The sequence below is a fragment of the Ovis canadensis genome, chromosome 3 (assembly GCF_042477335.2).
Source record: "Ovis canadensis isolate MfBH-ARS-UI-01 breed Bighorn chromosome 3, ARS-UI_OviCan_v2, whole genome shotgun sequence".
NCBI lineage: Eukaryota > Metazoa > Chordata > Mammalia > Artiodactyla > Bovidae > Ovis > Ovis canadensis.
In genome coordinates this window covers 34,147,612-34,170,385 of record NC_091247.1, presented here as the reverse complement: position 1 = coordinate 34,170,385, position 22,774 = coordinate 34,147,612, and the positions used below count along the sequence as shown (strand labels likewise).

At 53.2% G+C, this 22,774-nt stretch overlaps 2 protein-coding genes across 4 annotated transcripts in view; both read right to left on the bottom strand.

Annotated features, from left to right (window-relative positions):
• Positions 1–201: 201 nt before the first annotated feature.
• On the bottom strand, positions 202–8,644 carry TMEM214 (transmembrane protein 214). The gene is made up of 17 exons (XM_069580274.1): positions 8,390–8,644; positions 7,196–7,395; positions 6,491–6,641; positions 6,073–6,207; positions 5,745–5,827; positions 5,226–5,331; positions 5,049–5,130; positions 4,671–4,772; positions 4,160–4,301; positions 3,639–3,730; positions 3,307–3,355; positions 3,002–3,115; positions 2,629–2,746; positions 2,022–2,118; positions 1,633–1,801; positions 1,352–1,503; positions 202–1,135 (listed from the first exon to the last, which is right to left on the bottom strand). The coding sequence occupies exons 1-17, from the start codon at positions 8,532–8,534 to the stop codon at positions 1,009–1,011; spliced, it is 2,064 nt and encodes a 687-aa protein (XP_069436375.1). The 5' UTR covers positions 8,535–8,644; the 3' UTR covers positions 202–1,008.
• Positions 8,645–13,320: 4,676 nt separating this feature from the next.
• The window catches only part of MAPRE3 (microtubule associated protein RP/EB family member 3), a 55,352-nt gene continuing 45,898 nt past the window's right edge, over positions 13,321–22,774 (bottom strand). Inside the window, exons 2-7 of one of the 3 annotated variants that reach the window (XM_069580276.1) lie at positions 18,088–18,215; positions 16,985–17,130; positions 16,207–16,363; positions 14,754–14,908; positions 14,485–14,637; positions 13,321–14,246 (exon numbers count right to left, since the gene is read on the bottom strand). In XM_069580276.1, coding sequence (XP_069436377.1) covers positions 14,178–14,246; positions 14,485–14,637; positions 14,754–14,908; positions 16,207–16,363; positions 16,985–17,130; positions 18,088–18,208 — 801 coding nt within the window. In that variant the 5' untranslated portion in view covers positions 18,209–18,215 and the 3' untranslated portion in view covers positions 13,321–14,177. Of the gene's footprint in view, positions 14,247–14,484; positions 14,638–14,753; positions 14,909–16,161; positions 16,364–16,984; positions 17,131–17,240; positions 18,216–22,774 lie in introns of all 3 variants that reach the window. The other 2 variants (XM_069580275.1, XM_069580277.1) reach the window with 2 other exon arrangements.

Below are 22,774 nucleotides of genomic sequence, written 5' to 3'. Positions count from 1 at the left end.
AAGTAGGGTGTCTAGAACCCTTGACAGGCCAAACTTTAGAATGATGGAAGCAGGCTTTCCTTGCCAGAAGCTCAACTACAGCCAGAGGCTACAACCTTTGGGAGGGCAGAGGGCCAAAGAATGTGTAGGAGCTCACATTTTGTCAACCTGTACACAACTGTAGGAATTTCTATATGAAGCAGCACAGAGAAAAACCAGAAATCAAATCTGTGTCCTTTATTCCACCAAGTGGGCACATCCACAAGCCACATGCTGTGTCCTGTCTCAACAGGTTGCTGGATGGTTTCCTGGGCCTGAGGAACATGACGACCTGGGCTCTGCTCTCCAGACAGATGGCAGGGGTGGGCAGCAGAGAAGGGCTGAACACGGAGGTTGAGACCTCCCCAGCACTGAAGGGGGACAGAGAGCAAGGATGCAGGACCATGATGGCAGGGACAGTAGGCGCCTTGAAGGACCTAAGCTAAACATTTCGAGGTGAGAGGCCTCTCCACCCAGGCCTCCATGTCCACGGACAGCCACACCCAGACTGTCAGTAGAGACAAAGCTGCTACCACTCACTGTGGTGCTACATTCTTCTAGATTCTTCTAGAAGTCCCTTTTTTTTTCCTGCCGTGGTTAAGGTCTGGGAGCAGGAATCATTTGTCAGAATGCAGAAGCCACTTGCTGAAGTCCACCTTTTCAAGATGAGCTGTTTGAGGCTTCAAGAATGAGAGAGAAGGAAGTGGAGAGCAGAGACAAGAGAGGCTACCAGGCCCAAGGACAGAGGCTGGGAGCCATGTGCAGTCGAGCAGAGCAGTGGTCAGTGGAGTCGTGGGTTGGAGGCTGAGATACCTCTGGGCTCATTGCCACCAAACCGGAAGAACCGAGGCAGAGGCAGCCTACCACCTGCTGAGGAGATAGAACTCAGGCACCAAGTAACAAAGACTCCGCTGCAGAACTGCCACTCTCTGCCCCAACAGTCTCCACTGGTCTGCTCCAGACAGAGCCCCGTGGCCAGGGAGGCAGGGCCTACTGCTGGGATATCATGGCAAGTGCCCAGTCCAAGAAAGCCACTGTGGTGTCCTGTAGTCTGAGCCAGGTCCAGTGGGCAGCCTCACTGAGCTGTGTCTTCATGCAGTCCCAAGTCACCTCGCCTCTGGGAGGAAAGCAGACATTTTGGGGGTTGGGAAATTGTGATGTGCAGCTGTGTCAAGTCAAAGAGCTCTAGCTCATACTCACAACCGGATCCCAAAGTGCCCAGGGGATGCGCAGGGGGCAGGGCAGAGTGAGAAAACCAAATGGGGAGCTGTGTCCCTGGAGAAAGGGCCTGGGGCCACAGGCCTCCTGCTGGAGCCCTGGGGTAGGGTCTCACCTGCATGCCTCGTGGCAATGCTCCTGGATCTGGGCCAGGGCCTCAAGCAGCATGTGCCATGTGGGCAGTAGGATGCTATGGTAAAGAAACAGGAGCAGCTCCCTCAGAGAACGGACCAGCTGGTTCAGGGTGTCAGGGAGCTGGGTCTGTACCTGGACCATGGAGAATGGACAGGTTAGAACGACAGGGAAGGCAGTCCACGTGGGGCTGCACCTTCCCAAGAACACAGCCCATCTGGCGAGAGGTCAGAGCCTTCTCCGACCTCTGTGTCTCCGGCTTACCCTCTGGAAGAGGTTGGCGAGGCTGTCACTGAACCAGGCAAGGTGTGAGGCACAGTGGGCAGAAAGGAAGCTGACGGTGGCATTGGTGTGGGCCCAGGCCAGCTGCAAGCCAGGCCTCACCACAGTCAGCAGGTGGGAGCCCCAGGCTGGCAATGTCTTCTCCAGCCAGCTGTAGGGGAGACACAGAGAGAGGAAGAAGGTGTCTGGAGTTTCCCAAGTAGGCTGGGAACAAGAACAGCTGGGGCAAGGGAGGCCTTGGGAGGGGAAAACCACAGCGGCTTCCCATTGACTGTCAATGCCATCACCACCCTTAACAGGCAAGCCCTCTCTCTTCCACGCCTCCCTCTCCCTGCCAGGTCCCCTCCTACCCCGACCCCCGGAGGTCTCACCTGTAGCCCTGAAGGCTGTAGGAGTAGATCTTGGTGCATGCTTGTTGGCCAGCAGGCAAGATACCAGATGACTGAAGCAGCCGGCCAGAAAGGGAGGCTGCAGAGAGGGGGCCTCGGGTGAGTGGGGAGGTTAGCGGGGCAGGGACTGTGGAGGTAGGCACTACAGGCCCCAGAGCAGGCCCAGTGAGGGATGGGGCAGAACTGGACATGCTCACAGGGTCGCAGAGCTGGCTCCACTATGCTCTGGAGCACATGTGGAGGGAGGGATGCAGGCCAGGGGAGCAAGAAGGGTGCAGCCAGGTGGAGCTGTGGACTTGGGCATTAGGAAACCTCGGGTTTGAGGGTCAGCCTTTCTACTTCCTAGCTGTGATCTTATGCTAATTGGTAAATCTTTCTGAGCCTCAATTTCCTCAGAAATTAAAAACAAGATAACACTACTCAAATAAGACCATGAATATGCAAGGATTTCTACAATGCAAAGCACAGACACATCTGTTAGAAAAATGTCTGTTCTGGAGTGTGTACGGGGGCAGGGAGTGGTACATCCAGCTCTGTGTCCCTACAAAAAGCCCCTGGCTATCTCCTTTGCCAGCCAATCCCTGCTTACCCTGGAAAGAGCTGTGTGACCGGAAGTCATGGCATAGGAAACCTATGGCAAAGACCAGCACCAACAGGAGTAGCCGTGTCCAGGGCAGCTGGAAGCCCCGAGCCTGCTGCAACAGACTCTAAATACAAGGAGAAGGGGCAGGTTGCAGTGGTCAGAAGGGAGAGGGGCTGGCCCTGGCCTCCTAAGGCAGGCCTCAAGCTAGGCCTTCCACAGAGAGGATCCAGCCCTCACACTACTCCAGAGGTGGTGGGGGCTCCAGCGGCAGGTGGGGCAGGAATGTTATACAGGTCCAACCCAGGGTGTGCAGAGACCATGAGGAGAACAGTCTATGGGTGGTGGTGGGAGGTGAGGGCAGCGGGCTGGGCACTGGCACCTTGCAGGCCGAGTCACAGGTGACGACATCCTGATTGCTACCGCTGCCCTTTCTCAGTAGATCCTGGTTGGTAAGCTTGAAGGACTGAATGGTTTCTTGCAAAGACTTCTGCGTCTGTAGAGTAAGAGAAGTCTAGGCTGAGAATGTTAAGATTTAGCCCACGAGGGAACCCTGAGCTTCCATTCCGCTTAGTATTCCACGCCAGAAGTGCTAACAGAGTGCCTTCCCAGAAAGCGGGGCCAGTGGCGGAGGGTACAAACCCAGAACCCAGACGAGGCCTAACCTGCCATGTCTTCCCAGCTCACCTTCTTGGGAATACGCTCCCAGGACCTGAGCAGGTGCTCCAACAGCAGGCTGTGGGGAAAGCACAATCCTTTCCCATCAGGAGGCCCACCTGGCCCCTCCCGTCCTCCATAGGCCCCAGCTCCTTCAGGTTGAAAGACCCCCCTATGCCCCGTCCTCCACCCCCACAGAGGAGCAGCTTCCTGGAAGCCTCCCTGCAAAGCCCCCACAGGTATGAGCCTGAACAACAGTGATAAACATCCCCCTTCTGCTTTCGGACAGGACACATCACGAAAAGTGAATTAAGGTTTCTCTGTGTGGATCGGAGGCAGGTGACCCCCACCCCCCCACCTGCCTGGACTGTGACAGGTGCTTGGGATAGAGCTGCCGCCATACGCTGGTGCTGAGGGGGTCCACCATCAGGCACTCGGTCAGGCTTCTCAGGAGCTGCACAGGAGATAGAAGGGAGAGACCGCCGGACCCCGGGCAATGGTGGGGAGTGCTAAGAGCTAACTCCCCCTCTTAGTGCCAAGTGGGGCCCCCCAGGCAGCACTCCACCCTGAAGGGTGGAGAAATTGTGCCCATACCCTCAAAATCTCCAAGAGGCTGTAAAGGGGAGGAAGGGGCTCCTGAGATCAAAATTCACTTGTCTGCAAGGGACCATGAGAGACTGGTCAGATCTGAACAGGCTGCCTTTTCAGCTCCATTCTTCCGAGGGTGAAGCATTAAGGGAGCCAGCAGTTGGCTGTTGGGACCAAGCTGGGGAGGGGGGCAGAGAGGGGAGAAAACAGGCTCCCAGTGGCAGGGCCTGTGAGCAGATAGGGACCTCACAACAGACCCCAAGAAGGAGAAAGCCACCTCCCACCAGCTCCTCACCTCTTTCTTCATCTCTGGAGGGCAGCCAGGGGTGGCTCTGGACAAGAAGGAGGGGAAGTAGGTATGTAGCGTGGATTCCGGCTTTGCCCCAAATGCCAGCACCTTCAGTCGTGGGTACAGCTGACATAGCTGCTCCTGCAGGCTGTGGAGAGGGTTGAGAGGAGAGCTGAGCATAGACTCTAACTGGCTTTGTGTGCTGTGTCCCTTGTGCCTGCTGCAAAATCCACACCCTGCCCAAGGTGGTGGTCATGAAGGGCCTTGTAATGGTTCTGCATCTTTCTAGACTCAGAGACTTCTTGGAAAATCTGCTCAGTCATGGGTCCCCTCCCCAGAAAATGCCCACAGGCCAATCACCATTGAGGGCCCATGTAATTCCAAGGGTTCAATGATCCCGTGAACATGTGGGTTGATAATCTCAGATTGAGGGTGGCAGGAGGTGAAGGGACAGATGTAATGTCCTAACCCTCTGCTGGGGTCCTTCACAGCAGGTTGTGCCCTGGGACAGCCCTACCTGGGAGTCAAGGAGTTGTTGGGCATATAGGCAAAGTCCAGAAGTGGGAAGAGGTCCTTGGGGCCAATCATGCCAAAGCCCTTGGTGAGGTTGGGGTGCATCCTGTGGGGGAGGAAAGAAACAGGCTTACTGGGGAACACCTGCCCTGGCTACGGTCCCAGCTAAGAACATCTAAGAAAAAGGGCATAAACTCCACTCTATCCCCCCAACTTCCTGGCTCCCTCCCTTTCCTTCTTCACCACCATTCTGACTTGGGAGGAGCTGGTCCTGATGCTTCTTCATATCTATGGAAACCAGGATCACAGCATCCCATTTTGCTGAAATAGCTACCTGAAAACACCCTGGGCTTGCTCTTCCCCTACACTCCCAATTACTCACAGGAGCAGCCGATCCAGGTATGCAATGGCGAAGGGAGACAGAGACTTGATGCCCAGCACAGGCAGCATAATCCCCAGCCACACTGTGGAAACAAAGGTCAGGGAGGAAGCCTCAAGCCTGGATCCACTGGGGACATTAAAGAGGAACTTCCAGCTTCAAAACGTTTCTTTCTTTTACCTCTCAGTCCCTCGGTGAGGTTGGTAAAACCCGCTTGACCCAGGGCCCACATGATGGTCAGACACTTGGCTGGTCGGCTCTGGTGGGACCTCAGCAGTTCTAGGAACTGGGGAGACCAGTGAGGGAGGCAGGTTGGGAAAGGGCAAAGCACCAGAAGCACCCCCAAAGCCAAAGAAGACAGAATTCAACTGGGAGAGGACAATGGAGCCGTGCGGTAACGTGGCGGAGTGACTCAGAGCACAGACTCTGGCACCAGGCTATGGTCTTCACTCACATTTATCACTTACTAGTTGACCAACTCTACAAAGTAACTGACCCCTTCTGTGGCTCAATCTTCTCATCTACGAAATGGGAACAACAGCGGTACCTACCTCATATATGCACATAGTGCTAATGCCGTTAGCTAACTACTTGTCTTACAGAACCTCCCGCATCCCTTAACTGGGTTCAACAGAGTCAATTCTGCCCAGTCTCCCCAGTCCTGGCCTCCCAATGGCCCCATCACAACCCTGAGCTCACCTTGCCTAGGTTCGTGGTGACAATCTTGGGCTTGTCTTGCAGAATGGCCTGGATACAGATGCGGTAACCGTGCAGTGACTCCCCTGGAGATACACATTCTCAGACCCATATATACTAATCAGCACCCCAAACCTGTAATCTCCCTTTTAACAGCTGAGAGTCCAGAACCCAGACCCAGGGAGTCCTAGCATCCTCCTTCTTTTCCAAGAGTGCTGGAATTAGCATGTTTCTCTGCTGAAACAGAACCTCTTCAGGTACTCTAGAAGCAGGAAAAAGGGGATTAGGTTCCCAAGATAGGACTGGCCTAATTCTCAAGGGACCCTCTCACCTGGAGTCTTATCCAGTTCTTGTAGCATGGTGAATAGACAGTGGTCAAAAAAGAGCTCCAGGGATCCTGCAGCCTTTGCCAGCAGCCCTCGGATGATGCCACGCAGCTCCCGGCTCACCAGGCTGTAGGGATAATCTGGGGTCGATAGGCCTCACATGAGAGCTAGCACCAGAAGCCTCTGCTAGCTCTGAGGCCTCTGCTTTGCTCCCTGAGAACTGTGAGGGCAGAGGTCACTGCACTGTGGCTGGCATCCTCCCTATTTCAATGAGGCCCAGAAACTTTGAAGCCATGCTAATCTGAGGACAGCTCAAATCACCCAGGTAAGTCAGGGCAGTGGGGGTCATGGGGCTCAATTACTAAGTAATGCGCTTACATACAGCCCTTTCAGAATTTTCTTCAACTCATCTGGAGAACTAACCGTGAGGATGCTGGCTAAGTGTGGGTTCACTCGGAGGTACTTGGAGCTTGTAGTTGAGATAGCTGGCCAGGTCCTTCAACCACACAGATGGGTTCCCAGAGAACACACTCTGGCTCTTGTCCAGTTCCTTCTGCAGATCTGCCAGGTCCAGCTGCCAGGAACACAGGCCCCTCATGGTGAATTGCGGGTGTAGAGTAATGGGGCAGAGGTGGGGAAATGGCTGAACTAGGTGGTGGCAGGAAAAACAAAGGGTTTCTGCTTTTCGATGCAAGTATGTGGAATGCCATACTTTTGTTGCATCCAGATCTTCAGGAACTAGAGAACAAGATAATTGTAACTGGTGATCTCAAGAACTAATACTCTTGGGTCCCTCACATGTTCAAGGGGAGAAACAGAAGACCGAAAGTGAAAGATCATTCCTTCCTTGGCGGGAGGAACCAGTTTTTCTAAACCCTCTGTGTATCTCTGGATTTTCCAGGTTTTCCTCTCACTAATCTATGGTTCTCTATAAACTCATTCCCTTTCTATCCTAAGCGCGGACACTGCATCCCACTGGGTTTCCATCCTTTCCTGAAGGCCTCCTCTTAGTCAGCAGTGTCCCTCATCCCACAGGTCCCTCAGCAGCCCGTCCCTGTCCCACTTCTTTCATCCTCTCTACTCCTCGGGTCCTCATTCTTCCCCTGCCTAAAGTCTCGGCACACTCACAGCTTTCAGTGCCTCCTCCAGGCTGCGAAAGCGGCCCTGCTTCTGGTTCTGGTTGGTGAGGGTCGCCACCTTCTTAGCCTGCTTCTTGTTCCCCGGTTTCTTAGGCTCCACAGCAGGAGGTGGAACCTGCTCCTTATTCTGCCGCTTCATGATTTTCTCAAAGCCCCGCTCATACAGGGTGCTTGCCGTCTGGATTGGAGCTGGGGTAATGACAGGCAGAGAAAGGGGGGCAGCCCTGAATCAGGAGGGCCTCACAGAAACAGTGGTCCCTCCCCACACACTGGCACTTAATCTCCAGAGAGGAGCCTGCCTCAAAGCCCCTTCCTGCATCCTGCTTAAGGACCCCTCCTGGTGGCTTCTTTCAGTTCCCACAGCTCTTGAGTTCATGGGCTCTTTCAGAGATAAGGCATTTCTTTATTAGGAAATCAGAGCATGGGAAAATTGGGCAGGTGGGCGGTGTCCAACACAGAGGACTGGCTTCTTTATTGAGTGGCTACCAGTTTGGGAAATTAGTTTTCCCATCTTGGTTCTACGCCAGTTCCTCTTGGTTCTGATGTGACAGTTCTATAATCAACAAGTGGCAAACATTCTCTGCTCCTCCAGGAGGCTTTGAGGAAACAGGCACCGCTTGGAATAATACCTGATGGGTGTGGAGATGCGTACGGTGGATCATTTTCTCCCACTGCCGGGCATCAGGAGCGTCCGGGTCCCCACGCCCACCCTCTACCTGCAGGTTACTTAAGGCGGGGGCCCAGTGTGTGATGAACCAGACAGCCTCTCCGCAGTTCCCGGACACCTGCCCGGCGAGGCCAGGCTATAGGGCTCGGGGACAGCTGGCAGGGAGTGTGTGCTGTCTGCTGAGAGTCCGAAGACCGGAATCCCGGTCCCCTCAAACAAGTGATCCTGGGCAAGTCGTCTAACTTCGTTGGGCCTCAGTTTACTCATGTGAGTGGCGAGGACGGCGACCTCCCTCGCGCTGTCTACCTCTTGTGAGGGTCAAGAGAAACGCCAGGGGAGCGCCGGCTGAACTGGGAGGTACCGATCCGCAGGAGAGCTCGCGACTCCAGGAGCTCAGGGGTGTTTGGACCATCTGGGTCCCGGTAGCTGCTCGCTACCACCCGGGGTGGGGAGGTGGGCGGCAGACCTGGGGCGGGGCGAGGGCTACACGGGGCGGCGGGCTGGGTGGGTACTCACGGGTCAGGTCGTACTTCCATACTCCGTTCGCCTCCCCGAGCGCCCGGCGGTCCCCTCCGCCGCCTTTACCACTGCCGCCGGCCCCAGCCCGCCGCCCCTTCTTCACCACCTCCCAGCGCCCCCCACCTGCCGTCTTGGCCGCCATGGTTCCGACCCTCCCGCCACGGCCACCTCCCCGAGCTTTCCGGTCCGGCGCGGACGCGCCGCGCTCTGCCACGTCTCCTCGCAGGGCTTCGCGGCGCGTGACGCCACCCGCAAGGCAGCTTGGTACTTGTAGTCGTTGGTGTTTGCCGGGTTCTTCCACGCTAGGGGTCGGCGCGGAGTCAGGAGCCTTTCTCAGCAAAACAAAACAAAACAAAACAAAACAGCCAAGCAAAAGATATTGAGATGAGAGGCTACTGCTTTCGGACAACTTTTATTGAGCCAACCAGTCCATCCTAAAGGAGATCAGTCCTGGGTCTGATCAGTCCTTCATTGGAAGGACTGATGTTGAAGCTGAAACTCCAATCCTTTGGCCACATGATGCGAAGAGCTGACTCATTGGAAAAGACCCTGATGCTGGGAAAGTTTGCGGGCAGGAGGAGAAGTGGACGACAGAGGATGAGATGGTTGGACTGCATCACAGACTCAATGGGCATGGTTTGGGTGGACTCCGGGAATTGGTGATGGACAGGGAGGCCTGGCGTGCTGCGGTTCATGGGGTCGCAGAGTCGGACACGACTGAGCGACTGAACTAAACTGAACATGGAAGTATTGGGTGACTTGGTGAAAATTTAACTGTTTCTGGTTTTCTTTCCGTTCTAGCTGTGCATAAAGGACGGAATGAAAATAATTCTTCTCAGCTCCTGGGAGAGTTTGTGGATGAAATGCTCCCTTCCTTCCAGGAAAGTGCTAGTTTTTCTGTTGCTAAAGATTAAACTTTGAGTTTAACGAGCTATTGAAAAAAGCTGTTGTGAAGGAACAGGGAAGAGAGACGGAGCTTGAGGATTCCTCGCCTTGAGGCAGTGTTTGGAGTGGGGTGGGGCAGGAAGTGGAGTGCGGAGAGTCCTTCGAAAGGAGGCAGAGAAAAGTTTTGGGCCTGGGACAGCCAGCGCTGGGTTTCCCCTTGCGGGAAGTGGGAAAGAAAAGGCTCTGACTCCTTCCGCAGAAGTCAGTCCCAAGTCCCAGGTGTGGCAGGGAAGCGATCAAGAACAGAAGACCTGAGGAACTACTTAAGCAGGTTACCTGCTCAGACACTCCCTATCTCTGGAGGTCCCTTGGGCCATGCTTGTTGTATCACGTGAAACCTCAAAACTGGAAGCATCCTGGCAGAGGAGTATGAGTGAACGTGAACTAGAAGTGATTTATCATGATTAAGGAAATGTGCTATTTCATATGCCCTGCCATGCCAAGTTTTTTTCAGTCCTATCTGACTTCATGTGATCCTATGGACTGTAACCTGCCAGGCTCCTCTGTCCATGGGATTCTCCAGGCAAGAATACTGGAGTGAATTGCCCTTCTCCAGGGGATCTTCCCAACCCAGGGATCAAACCTGCATCTTTTAAGTCTCTTGCATTGACAGGATGGTTCTTTTTACCACTAGTGCCGCATGGGAAGCTTACTACTTAATGTACAGTCCCACATTTGACTATGAGATTCATACCTGCCATACTGAGGAACAGGCCAGGCAAGCGTTTATCGTAAGAACTAGAGTCCAGCTTCCCACAGGATGCATAGTTTAGGGAGTGATGAATTCCTTAAGGAAGGAGATTAGAGAAGGCTTCCTAAAGGAGATGACACTGGAAATGTGTCCTGAGGAATGGGCAAATAGTCAATGGTTGGGGATTAGGGCAAGTGGAGAGAACAGGCCAGGTGTGTGGACTTGATGTAAGCAAAGGCCTACAAAGGTGGGACAAAGCGGGGCAAGTCTGGGAGACTGGAAGTAGTTCAATGTGACAGTGCTTCATGGATTTTGGAGGTGATGTGGTTGGACAGGGACCTGAGCCCTTATGCCAAGGTCCTTGCCTGTCACATTTTAACTTTGTCCTGCAGATCGTGGGAAGCCAGTAGGAAAATGGCATACCTACTTTTGGAAAAGTAAGCGGGGACAGGTAAAGGATGGGGTGGGCTGGAGGCAGAAAGTAGGAGATAACCACCTCTTGCTTCCTTCTGCCTGCCCTCCAGCCCCTGCAGACCTGACCATCGCTGACTTTGCCTCAGGTCAAAGGGTCTGAAATGAAGTGCTTTTGCCTAGGACCATATTTGAGATAAGCATTAATCAATTCATTTTTTTCACATAATTGGTTTAGCTTTCCTCAGACACTGTCTTCTCTTTGTTCTACCTCTTCTGTGTTATGTGTATGGTCACAAAAGCGATACTGATTTTGGAAGAGAAACAGAAAGGGCTTTCCATAGAGGCAAAGAAGGGGGTGTTCCATGGTGGAAATATAGAGAAGGGTGGGGAGGGGCTTTATTTCCTGTCTTAGAATAGTCCAGCAGGTCATCAATTGCACCTTGGCACCTACGGGATAGAAGTCATTCACTTACTTATCCAGTAGCATTTCCTAAGCCCTTTCTGCACCTAATAAGCACTTAGCACAGTGGTAGGTGGGAGCTAGAGGACACATGTTACTTGCTTGAGAGGAACTTGAGAAACCTGTGTGGGAGACAGACAAAGCAGAAAATTGTAATTCACTGTCTTAAATGTTCCAGAGTTTGGGGAGAAGGCAATGGCTTTACATCCTGGAGCTCTAGGTCTTCAAAGAGCAACCTTAGGCACTAGCCATGAAGGGTGGGCTTGGGCAGGTACCCATGGGGTAAAAGGGAAGAATCAAAAGACTGGGTCAAGTTTGGGATGGACATGTTCTGCTATATTTAAAATGGATAACCAACAAGAACCTACTGTATAGCACATGGAAGTCTGCTCAATGTTATGTGGCAGCCTGAATGGGAGAAGAGTTTGGGGAGAATGGATACATGTATATGTATGGCTGAGTTTGTTTGCTGTTCACCTGAAACTATCACAACATTGTTAATTGGCTATACCCCAATACAAAATTTTTAAAAGTTAAAAAAAAAAAAAAAGACTGGGTCAAAGAGGATGGGTGGCTGTCTGGTGTGGGGACAAGAACAGTAAACTCATTGAAGCAGGTTGACCTCCTTGGTTTCCTATTGCTGCTATAAGAAATTGCCACAAACTTACTGGCTTAACACAACACAAACTTCTTGTCTTATAGCTCTGAAAGGCAAAAGTCTGTCAGGGTCTCACTGGGGTAAAATATGGTATCCATAGGGCAGTGGTCCCTTGTGGAGACTCTAGGAGAGAATCTGTTTCCTTACCTCTCCCGGCCTCTGGAGGCTGACCAAATTCCTTTGCTCATATCTCCCTTCCATCTTTAAAGCCAGCAGCAATGGGTCAAGTCCTCCTCACATTGCATCACTTTGACCCCTTGCCCCGCCCATCCCAATTTTATGGACTCTTGGCAATTACACTGGGCCCTTCTGGATAATCCAGGATACCCTCCTTATTTTAAAGTCAACAGATTAGCGATTTAATTCCATCTGCACCTTAATTCCCCTTTGCCATGTATTAATAACCTAACATATCCACAGGTTCTGGGGATTATAATGTGGACATCTTTGGAGGGAGGCGTTATTCTGCCCACCACACCCATTTAACCATCAGGGTGAGGTCCCAGCCTGAAGATGAACACTGGGCATCACAGAGAAACTACCTTCTCCTTTTACTATATCTACCTGGAATAGCCTTTAAAATTAGGCAGAAGAATTAAAAATGGGAAGATTTAAAAATCACTAAGATAAAATAATTTTAATCATAAAAATAAAAGCAGGCTAGGAACTTGGAGGAGAAAAACAGGAGAATAAGGAAATTCAAAAGTCTCTGTATGTGGGGAATATGAGTCAAATGGAGAAGGTGAAGTGAATGAGGAATGAACAGACATGGTTTGCTTATTTCAGGTTTCTAACGAGTCACTGGAGAAATGCTGGTGGTCTGGAAGGAGGGTCTTGGAGCAGGGCCATGGAAGAAACAACATCCCAGCAGTGTCTTGGGCACACTCAGGACCGTGAGGCAACATCTACCACGGCTGGTCAGAAGCTAGAGGAGAGTTCTGGAGGTCACACCTGTGTGGTCTTTGGGGATGAGCACAAAACAATGAGTCAGGAGGTCTCAATTCTAGTACAGGTTTTTACCACCTTGAGCAAATCATGTCACATGTAGGTCTCAGTCCTTTCCTCAGTAAATAAGTGGCTGTTCTAAAGGGCAATCAAGACTCTGTTTAAACGGGTCTGGTACCCACATTCAGCTAAGTGCCCTTGGTCCCTGTTGAACCTTCAGGACACTGGTTATCATGGCCCTTGGCCGGCACGCACCAGGAATGCAGGGCTGTGCAAATATGATGGGACAGAGTTTCCAGCTCCTGGCTCCCATGAGAGCCTGTTCTGTGGAAGCAGCCCCTTGGACATTGCTTTCCTCCTGGGCTTCAGTGCTTAGAGCCCTTGCTCTTTGTAACCCACTCAGCTCTGTCACGTGAGCCCTTGTCCCCATATGGATCACTGACATTGGGTGTGTGGACTTTGACAAGGGTGGTGGACAGTATGTGGTCATACTGGCCCAAAGGGACAGAAACAAGGCACCTCTCAGCCACGGCCCCCTGCCACCCGACAGCTGCTTGACTGGGTTGCCCATTATCACAGCCATGGTCTTGAATTCTGTTCCCCTTCGGGCAACGGGAGTTTGGGTCTCTGTGCCTTCCCTTAAAGCCCTGGTACCAGCATTGGGAGATGGGGGCTGGGTCAAGCCAGTGAAGCTTTCTGGGCCTAGGGGAGGATGGCAGAGGTGCTGTGCCCCGTGGCTATCACCTCCGGGGAGGGGGTCGCTCAGAGAAAAGCGCTGAGACCCAGGCTGTGGCTCAGTCGAGGGAGACATAGTATGGACTTTTACCACACAAGTTTATTTAAATAAAAGTGAACACATATGCAGGCTGGGTGGCCCGAAGGGCTGGGGTTGGGGAGGCGGGCAGAGAAAAGGCAGACATACAGGAGGTCCGGGCAGAGTCTGTGTGGTATGAACCAAGCTGCAGGGGAGTGGCTGGGAGCCTCAGGGCAGTGCCGGGCTGTGGTGCTGGGGGCCAAGGGTGGGCGAGCCTGGTGCCAGGAGGTTGTTTTCATCCCTCACATGCTCCCCTCCCTCTCCCTGACCACCAGGGCCTTAGGTACCGCCCCCGCTCAGTCCCCCATCCCTCTCCTGACATCAGCCTTTCCCTCAACTACTGGGAAGTCGAAAGACAAAATAAATAAGAATCGGTGAGTCCAGTCACGGCCCTGGCAACGGGGAAAGGGAAGCCAAGCCAGGCACGCTGCCCCGGAGCCCGTGCTGCCAGCCCTGGGAAAAGAACAGGTAAAGTGCAAGGAAAATCCAGTAAGTAAAAATATACCAATGACTTTGTCAAATATACAGCTGCTGGCTGTCAGGGGAGCGGGTGGCTGGCTGGGCGGGTGGCCATGGCACCCTGGGGGAGTGTTGGCCGACACAGCATAGAGACAACGGAAATAAATAGGGGTGGGGAGTGGGCAGGGGTCCTGCGCACTGGGCCTGTGCCACAGGAAGAGGGGCCTCCGCCTGCTCACCTGCCCCGTCCCCCTAAGCCCTGCTTGCCAGGCTCCCCAATGCCGCGGCACTGACACAAAGCACCGGCCGACTGGCTGTCAGGAAAGGATTATAATGTAGGGGTGGGAGCAGGGTGGGGAGGCACGGAAGCCGTGCAGTCAGCCAGGGCTGGGGCCGCCCTCAGTACTCGTCCTGGTCCTCCTGTTGGTGTTCCTCAATCTCATCGTCCTCAGGGGGTGCAAATCCTTCCTGGAGGGTGGAAGGGAGAGAGATGCTGAGCCAGGCAGGGAGGTCGAAGCTGCGGACTCCTGCAGGTGGCTAGGAGCCGGCCTGGGTTCTGGCCCCCTGCCACTGCACATGCTCTGTAGGACCTTGGGCTGGTGCCTTCAGCTGGCTGCCCTCACTGGCCCATGCTCCCCAAGGCCCCTTCTGGTCTCAGGGTCTGGTGGGAATGGGAGAGGCCCATCAGGTGCCCAACAGGACTCACCTCCGTGGCGTAGAGGATGCCAATGATGCCCGAGATGACGGGGCTGTTCTCACTTTCGTGTTCCTGGCAGATGAGCTCAATGTCTCGAAGTTTGCTGAAGTAGAAGTCGCGCTCCTTCTCCAGCCCATCCACTGTTAGCTTCAAATCCAGTAGCTGCTCGGGTGGGGGAGAAAGTGGTGTACAAGCAGAGACCCCGGTGCCAGCCTCCCTTCCCGCCCTGACGCCCCAAGGGCCTGGCTTTCTCAGCTGCCCATGCACACGCCATTCACCTGCTGGTTGAGCTCAAGAATCTGGGCATCAGTCTCGTGGCCACCATTTCGGGCTGACGGAGGATTCTTCCGGAGGATACAGGGGGGAGCCACGTTGCTCAGCCGGCCGGAGGTCTGCATATTTTTGGGGCCTGTGGGGGACGTCCTCTGTGGAACTGTCCAGAGGAGGAAAGTCAGATGGGGCTGCATGAACCCACAACCCACAGACGTGGCATGAGACAGCCTGGTGTGATGGCGGGGCAGGCCCATGCGAAAGGCAGGCACTCTTGCCCTCCCCTCCTCTCCCACTCTACATCTAGGCCTCAAGCCACGGCCACACGCGACACCACAGCAGCTGGACAGCCCTCCGGCAAGCCTGGGACAGCAGGGATGACAGGGAGCTGAAGAAAGTGTAAGGTGTGGGGAGGGAGGGGAACTGGGACAGCGAATTTGGGGAGTGGGGCTGGAGGGGTGAGGGCCCTCCTGTACTGACAGCTGGGGCCTGAGGAAAAGCAGCGGGCACAGGGCCTCAAGTCTGGCTCTTGCTGGGTCTTTCCTAACAGAAGCCCCAGCCCACAGCCACCCTCTCTGGGGGTGACTTCAGAGTCTCAAGACTGCAGGAGACCACAGAAACCTTCCCCTGCCCCTGTGGGTTGCCCGGGCCTCAGGATGGGCTTGGTGCCCTCTGCTGGGCCTGATTCGGGCATCCCAGCTCCTCCCCCGCACACCGTCATGCTTTGGCCACTTATTTTCCAGCTAAAGGCAGCTCCCAGGACAGAGCCTCTAATGCAAAGCAAGCAGGAGAGTGGGGGCAGGCCCAGGGGGCAGCAGCGCACACGGAGGAGCCGCTCTGCTATGACGGGTTCAGACGCGGGTGGGCTGCTCCTCTTCCCTGGCCAATCCTCTTGTCTCCCTGAGGCCCTGTTGCTTTTCCCCCTTCTCTTCTAGAACCCAGACAAAGCCTCATTTCCAGAGATTGTCTCTTGAGGACTTGGGGCTGTGAGATTCTGGAAACGTGGGAAGATTTGGTCCAGCTGGGCAAACTCCCATCCCCGGGGAATCAGGTGGGCAGAGGGCAGAAGGAGTCCTTTGTGCCAGCCCCAGGTCTTTGGCTGAGATGACCTGGACACAGGAACTGTGCCATGGGCTGCCCTGTAACCTCAAGGTCAGCGAGTTAGCTTGGGCGGCAGGAAGAAGTAGCTTGGGTCTCCCACCACCAGCAGCCACCTGAGCAGGCTCCGGGGGCTCTCCTCCCACTGTGACTCCCCCTGGTCTAAGTGGGCAGCAGGCGGCGTCATCTGAACTCCGTGATAACAGTCTCCTTTAGGCTGGTGGGGGCCGGGCGGGCCGGTGGCCCAGGGGGCGGTCCTGGCTGTAGAGCCCCGCCGGCCCGGCCCCCCACACCCTCTCCCCAGCTCGGGCACGTTACCTGCTGTGCCAATGAGTTTCTTGGATTTGTTGAAGATCTGATCACCTGGGTTAGGAGGTGGTGCTACGTCCTGGCCCTGCCGCGCCAGCAGAGGGTTGTAATCCTTTCCATCATAGTTTGCGTCAAAGAATTTCTTAAACCACTGAATAAACTCAAAATTATCTTGGAATTTTCCTTTCACTAATTTCTCTACAGGAATGATCTGAAATAGACCACAGAAGCAGAGAACTTTAACCTCCGGCTGCTGCACAGCTGCCATCCTTTGAGGGAGGGCTGCTGCTGTCAGGAAGGCCAGCCCTGGGGCTGCAGTGGCCCCACCTTCTCTGGGGCTGCCCCCCTCCCGTGCCAACAGAGCCAATGCGTAGGCTCCAGAGCCCCCCGCCCAGGGTCCAGAGACAGCCCTTTCCTCCAGACACAGGAGGAAGTACGTGGGGAGATGTCCCTTGGTGCTGCTCCCTGCACGTGGGGTGGGGGTTGCTGGAACCGGGGTCCTGGGCCATCGAGGCAGCAGTGAGCCAAGAGACTTCTTGGGCCCTACAGAGGAGGAACTTTACAGAAGCAGTACACCGAGACGCTCAAGTGTAGGATCCAGAGAAGAGGAAGGGATGGGAATGCGGTCGGGATGGGAATGGGGTCAGGATGGGGTGTCAAATGTTGTGGGGTTTTCCACTGAGCCTTGAGCTGGGGAAGCACTCCCCCTGGAGAGGCAGTGGGTGGAAAGTGGCATCAGAGCTGGAAGGACCCCAGCGGCCCCTGCTGCGGGCCATCTTCTTCCCTGGGGTCACAGAGCTCCTCGGGGGACCCTCAGAGTGCAGGCACCTACTTTGTCAACACCCATCTTCTTGAAAGCTGCTTGCAGCACCTTGAAGTTATGGATGTATTCGTGCTCTAGCTTGGCCTGGAACTTCACCTTCCTCAAGTGCACGCAGCCAGGGAAGAGCATGTCCATGAACTGGCAGTAGGCTGCCCCTGCAGAGCAACATGGGCAGCTTGCTTTCACTTTCCTGGGCCCACTGGGGCTACTCCCCCAAACCTCCCCATCTCCTCTTCTCTTTCTTTGGGGCCAGGGCCAGCCATACTTGCACAATAGTGAAGGGAAAGTCACTCAGTCATGTCCAACTCTCTGTGACTCCATGGACTGCAGCCTGCCAGGCTCCTCTGTTCATGGAATTCTCCAGGCAAGAAGACTGGAGTGGGTTGCCATTTCTTTCTACAATACTTGCAGGATAGGCACAACCAGAATTCCCAAGAATGGGAGCAATTACTATATAATGATACAATGAGGTACCAGCACCATATCAAACACGGGCTTCCCCTGGTGGTTCAGGGGTTAAGGAATCTGCCTACAGTGCAGCAGATACAGGTTTGATCCCTGTGTTGGATAGATCCACTGGAAGAGGGCATGGCAACCCACTCAAACCCCATGGACAGAGGAGCCCGGTGGGCTACAGTCCACAGGGTTGCAAAGAGTAGGCCATGACTGAATCGACTTAGCATGCACACACCATATCAAACACTGCATGTATGGCATTCAGTCCTAACAGCAACCTTACTTATACAGCTGATGCCATCTCCATTTATGGACCGCAAAACTGAGACCTAGAGAGGGGTGCTGACTTGCCCAGGGTTGCACTACAGGAAGAGCTGAGACCGGGATCTCCTGAGTGGCTGGGCTGGACCTGGTGCCGGTGATCTCAGGTTCACTGCTTGCCTCTCCTGCAGCCCTGCACTGTACTTCTGCTGCTCTTTGCTTTGGACTTTTTCCACCACATGGAGACCCCCATTTCCTTCCTTCAACTCCAGAACCTTGGCTAGTTGAGGGCTCTGCAGGCCTCCTTAATCCTCAATGTCCACTGAGGCTGTTCTGCCTCCCGCCTTCGCTGCCCTCCCCTCCGTAGTCCCCCTTCCCCGTTCCCAGCCTCCAACCTGAGCAGAGCTGTTCTATCTTGGTATAGTTGAGGTGCAGGGAGTCGTTGACCCATGCAAGCATATCATGGCGACTCAGATTTTCACTGGTCACAGATGTGGAGTACACATTGACGGCCATGCCCCAGCTGCAAAGAAAGAGGAAAGGCAAGGTCAGCTCCTGGGGGCCTTGTGCTGTTCTTGGGCCCAAAGGAGAGAAGGGGCTGGAGGGTCCCTGGAAAAATGAGAAGCATCTTCCTCCAGACTAGTAGCTTACCTCCTGGAGAAGGGGTACTTACTCACCCTTGAACATCTGGTGAGTACCTACTATAAGATCTCCTGGAGAAGGGAATGGCAACCCATTCTAGTATTCTTGTGTGGAGAATCCTACATACAGAGGAGCCTGGCAGGCTATAGTCCATGGGGCCACAGAGTCAGACACGAGGAGCACACACACACACTATACAGGGTGTGTGTGTGTGCTCCGCTGTGTCTGACTGTCCATGGAATTTTCCAGGCAAGAATACTGGAGTGGGGCGCCACTCCCTACTCTACGGGATCTTTCGGACCCAGGAATTGAACCTGTGTCTCTTGTGTCTCCTGCACTGGCAGGCAGATTCTTTACCACTTTGTTGTTACTCAGTTGCTCAGTTGTGTCCAACTCTTTGCAACCCCATAAGTTCCAATATTTTGGGCACCCGATGCTAAGAGCCGACTCAGCAGGAAAGACCCTGATGCTGGGAAAGATTGAGGGCAACAGGAGAAGGGGGCAGCAGAGGATGAGACGGTTAGATAACATCACTGACTCAATGGACATGAGTTTGAGCAAACTCTGGGAGATACTGAAGGACAGGGAAGCCTGGTGTGCTGCAGTCCATGGAGTTGCAAAGTTGGACATGACTGAGCGCGCGTGCGTGCGCACACGCACACGCGCACACACACACAGACACACACACACACACACACAATACAATGGACCTGCGCTAAGAAGGGGTGAAGTCAGAAGTGGTCTCTGCCTCCAAAGGATTTACAGACAGGCAGATGTCCAGAGCAGGGAGTGATGGGGCAGGAAAAACAGGACAAGCAGAGTTCAGGGGTGGCACAAAGAAAGGGGTGACCTTTTCTGCTTGACAGGGTCAGCGAAGACTTCAGAACAGTCTGAAAGGGGTAGGAATTTTCTGAATGTATGGAGGGATGGGGTGGAAGAGCTGTGCAGGCCCTAGGACTAGCAAGAACAAAGTTATGGCTTATTGCTGGGACTCTGAGTTGTTCAGCAGGCAGGGGAAATGGTGTTCATGTTGGGGTGTGGTACAAAGAGGCCCAAAGGGGCTGGTTGCCCAGGGCTTTGTTTACCATGAGGAGGAGTCTGTTTAAACAAGGAAAGCCATTAGAGGATTTTAAGCAGATTTGACCAGATTTGGGTTCTAGAAAGCTGACTCATCTTCACATCTGCTCTGACTTCAAACTCTATATCCCTGTGGCTTGCTGATGGATCCACAGACACCTGGATTTCGCTTATACAGAAACTTCCCTTAATACATGCTCTGCTTCTGTATTTGTTATCCCAGTGAATGTCACTACCAGTCACCCCATCACCCATGCTGGAAACCTGTGGGGTCAGTCCAGATAGCTCCTCCCCTTCATCCTCAAAGTCCATCATTCAGCAAGTCAGCGCTGCCCTCCAATGTGCCTGCTGCCTTGGGGTTTCTACATATCCATTCTCTCTGGCCAAGGCGAGCAAGAGCCTCCTAGGGGGCCCGTCAGCCTCCAGGCTCTCCCTTGCTTTAGTCCATCGCTGACACTGCTGCACTCAGACTCTTGGAAAGCAGCCCTGGTCTCTCCAACCCCTAGCTCACAAACGAGCTAGTCACAAACGAGCTAGAGACACAAACGAGTGGTCACAAACGAGACACCCAGTGGCCGGACTTGCCTTGCAGACTTGAACGGTTTAGCACTCACAGTGTTGGAAACATTTTTGAGTTAGTACTCGAGATTTTTCTGGAACAGAACTGAACTCAAGATTTTAAAGTTGGGATGTTCCACACAAGCAAATTGGGATTTCTGGCTTCTTTTGGCAACCCTGAGTCCGTGTTCCCGTGCAGCAACCTACAGCTGGAGCCGAGCAGAGGCGCCCCTCCTCGGGCCAGTGGGTGTGAGCATGTCCTTACCCTCCCCTCATCCCCCCGCACAGAGGTCAAGTGTCGGTTGCTGTTTATTACTGTTAAGAGGGAAAACTTTCTTGTAACTAGGTCTTTTATCAGAAGTGGAGAAACAGGACTGCATATTCCCAGAATTGGGAGAGTACGTATTTCTGGAGTGAAGAGTATTTTTTAGGTTTAATATGCAAAGTGTCTCCCTGAAGGAAGAATACACCCACCCCACTTCCCCATCCAGAGGGCATCTGTTCTTGTAACGTGACCTGCTTCCCACCACTTGCCAAGCTCATCAGTGGGCCCTCCCTCTCCAGCCCTGTCTTCTCTGGTCCCCTGGTTGGGAGTCATGGGCAGCTCTCTACTCGACTTCTGCCTGGAATGCAGTCCCACCCCCACAGTTCATTCATTCTCTGCTCTGCTGCTGCTAAGTCGCTTCAGTTGTGTCCGACTCTGTGCAACCCCATAGATGGCAGCCCACGAGGCTCCCCCGTCCCTGGGGTTCTCCAGGCAAGAACACTGGAGTGGGTTGCCACTTCCTTCTCCAATGCATGAAGGTGAAAGGCTCTCAAACTGTGGTCCCTGGTGCACCATTGGTGCTCTGTGGGCATCAGCTTGTTAGAGATTTCAAGTTAGAAATTCCTGTTTTTGAGCTTTGCCCTCGACCTACTGAGTCAGAATCTGCACTTGACCAAGAGGGTCTACAGGCACAGTCAAATTAGAGAAGCTGTTTTAGAAAGGAGGCTCAGTTGGCATCTGCTGGGCTGTGCTCCTCCACAGCCCCACCCAAGTATAGACAATGGAACTTCACTAGATGCACATTTAATTTCAATATATTTTTTGAAAAAAAAAAAAAAAAGGACACCCTCCTGTATATTCCTAGTCCTTCCTCCTTTTAAAAATAGACTTTGTCCTTCATTGCCTAAAGGAAGGAAGGCCAAGATAGGGCTGGAAAGCCAAGGGAAACAAAAATTATTGTCTTGGGAGCTTCCAAGGACTCAGGAGCTGACAATTGCGGAGATTTCTGAGGGTAATTTTGACTGCACTTGAGTGTCCTCTTACACAGCGGTTCTGAACCACTACCCTGTAATCTGACCATTGCACTAACCACTGGACTTGTTGAAATGCCTGCTTCTCTCATCAGTAAGCACCTCAAAGCCAGGAGTGGTGTTTCTAGGCCTGTCACAGGGAAGGAAGGTATTGAGCAAATTTGTTGAATGACTGAGTGACACCTTCTCTCTTCTTTCTGAATCCTCGTATATCACCTTCTGGCCTGGACCCTCCCTCCCCAACTCAACCTTCAGGACTTAGCTGGGGCTCTAGCTCCTCTAGGAAATGTTCTCTGGGCCATTGCACAGGGAGACATGGCCCTGCTCTGTGTCTGTCGCCCTGAGCATACTCAATCAATGCCATTGATTCAATTCCCTTGAAACCACTTGTGTGTCTGCCCCTTCTACCTGACTGTAAACTCCTCAGTGACCAGCCTGTTTCATTCACTTTGGGGTTCTAGATAATTCTCAATGAACAATAATCACAGAGATTGGAGTTGGGAGAGTGCCTCTTGGTTTCCAGGGAGCTCACCTAAAGTAACCTCAGCAGGCAAGGCAGGAGTGTGTGGACACCAGACCTGACTAGGGAGGCATGTGGGGAGGGTCCCAGACTTGACTGGGGAGGCAGGTGGGGAATGTCAAGGCAAGGGTATTGTATTTTGATGAGTATTTAATTAGGAACTCTGAGAAATAGATTTGCCCCATCCTCAAAAAGTTTAGTCTTACTGGGAGACCAACATACAGGAGAACAAAATAACCAAATGCCCCAAAGTGTGGTAAAAACAGTAGATGCTCCAGGAAGACAGGATGGAGAAGAGTGTGCAGAGCTGGAGAGTGGATTTGAACGACCCTAATATGAATGGTCAGACCCTGCCAGGCCTTCGGGGGGAGGAGGTGTGCAGAGGCCTGCAGGACCTGAATGCAGAGGGGACAAGGCTTCTCACAGGCTTGGGGACTCATTTCTCCATGAAGCCTTGGGGGCTCTTCTGGACCTGGGCTCCTGAGGCAGAGTCTGAACTGGTCAGGGGTGGTTCTCGGAGGCATAGGGTGGTCTTAGGTTGGTCCTGGGAGCTCCTGAGGCACTTTAGGGATTTGTTTTTTCCTGTTTACTGTGTATGGTCTTCAAGTGCTGATTATTGAAAAAAAGCAGAGGCACTGGTCCCTGTCTAAACTGGTCCTCCAGTTTTTGACTGAAATCATTTGAGCTTCAAAGATCTTCCAACCCGCGGGCAGCCTTCCTGTGGGTCCTCAACATCTCTATATTATATATGGCCATTCATGTGTATTATTATATAATATATATAGTACACTATATAAATATACATTAATTATATTTATATATAGGTGGCTAAAATGGTAAAGAATCTCCCTGCAATGCAGGAGACCCAGGTTCTATCCTTGGGTTGGGAAGATCCCCTGGAGAAAGGAATGGTTACCTACTCCAGTTAATATATAAGTTAAATAAATCACCCTGCTTATTTAACTTACATGCAGAGTATATCATGCGAA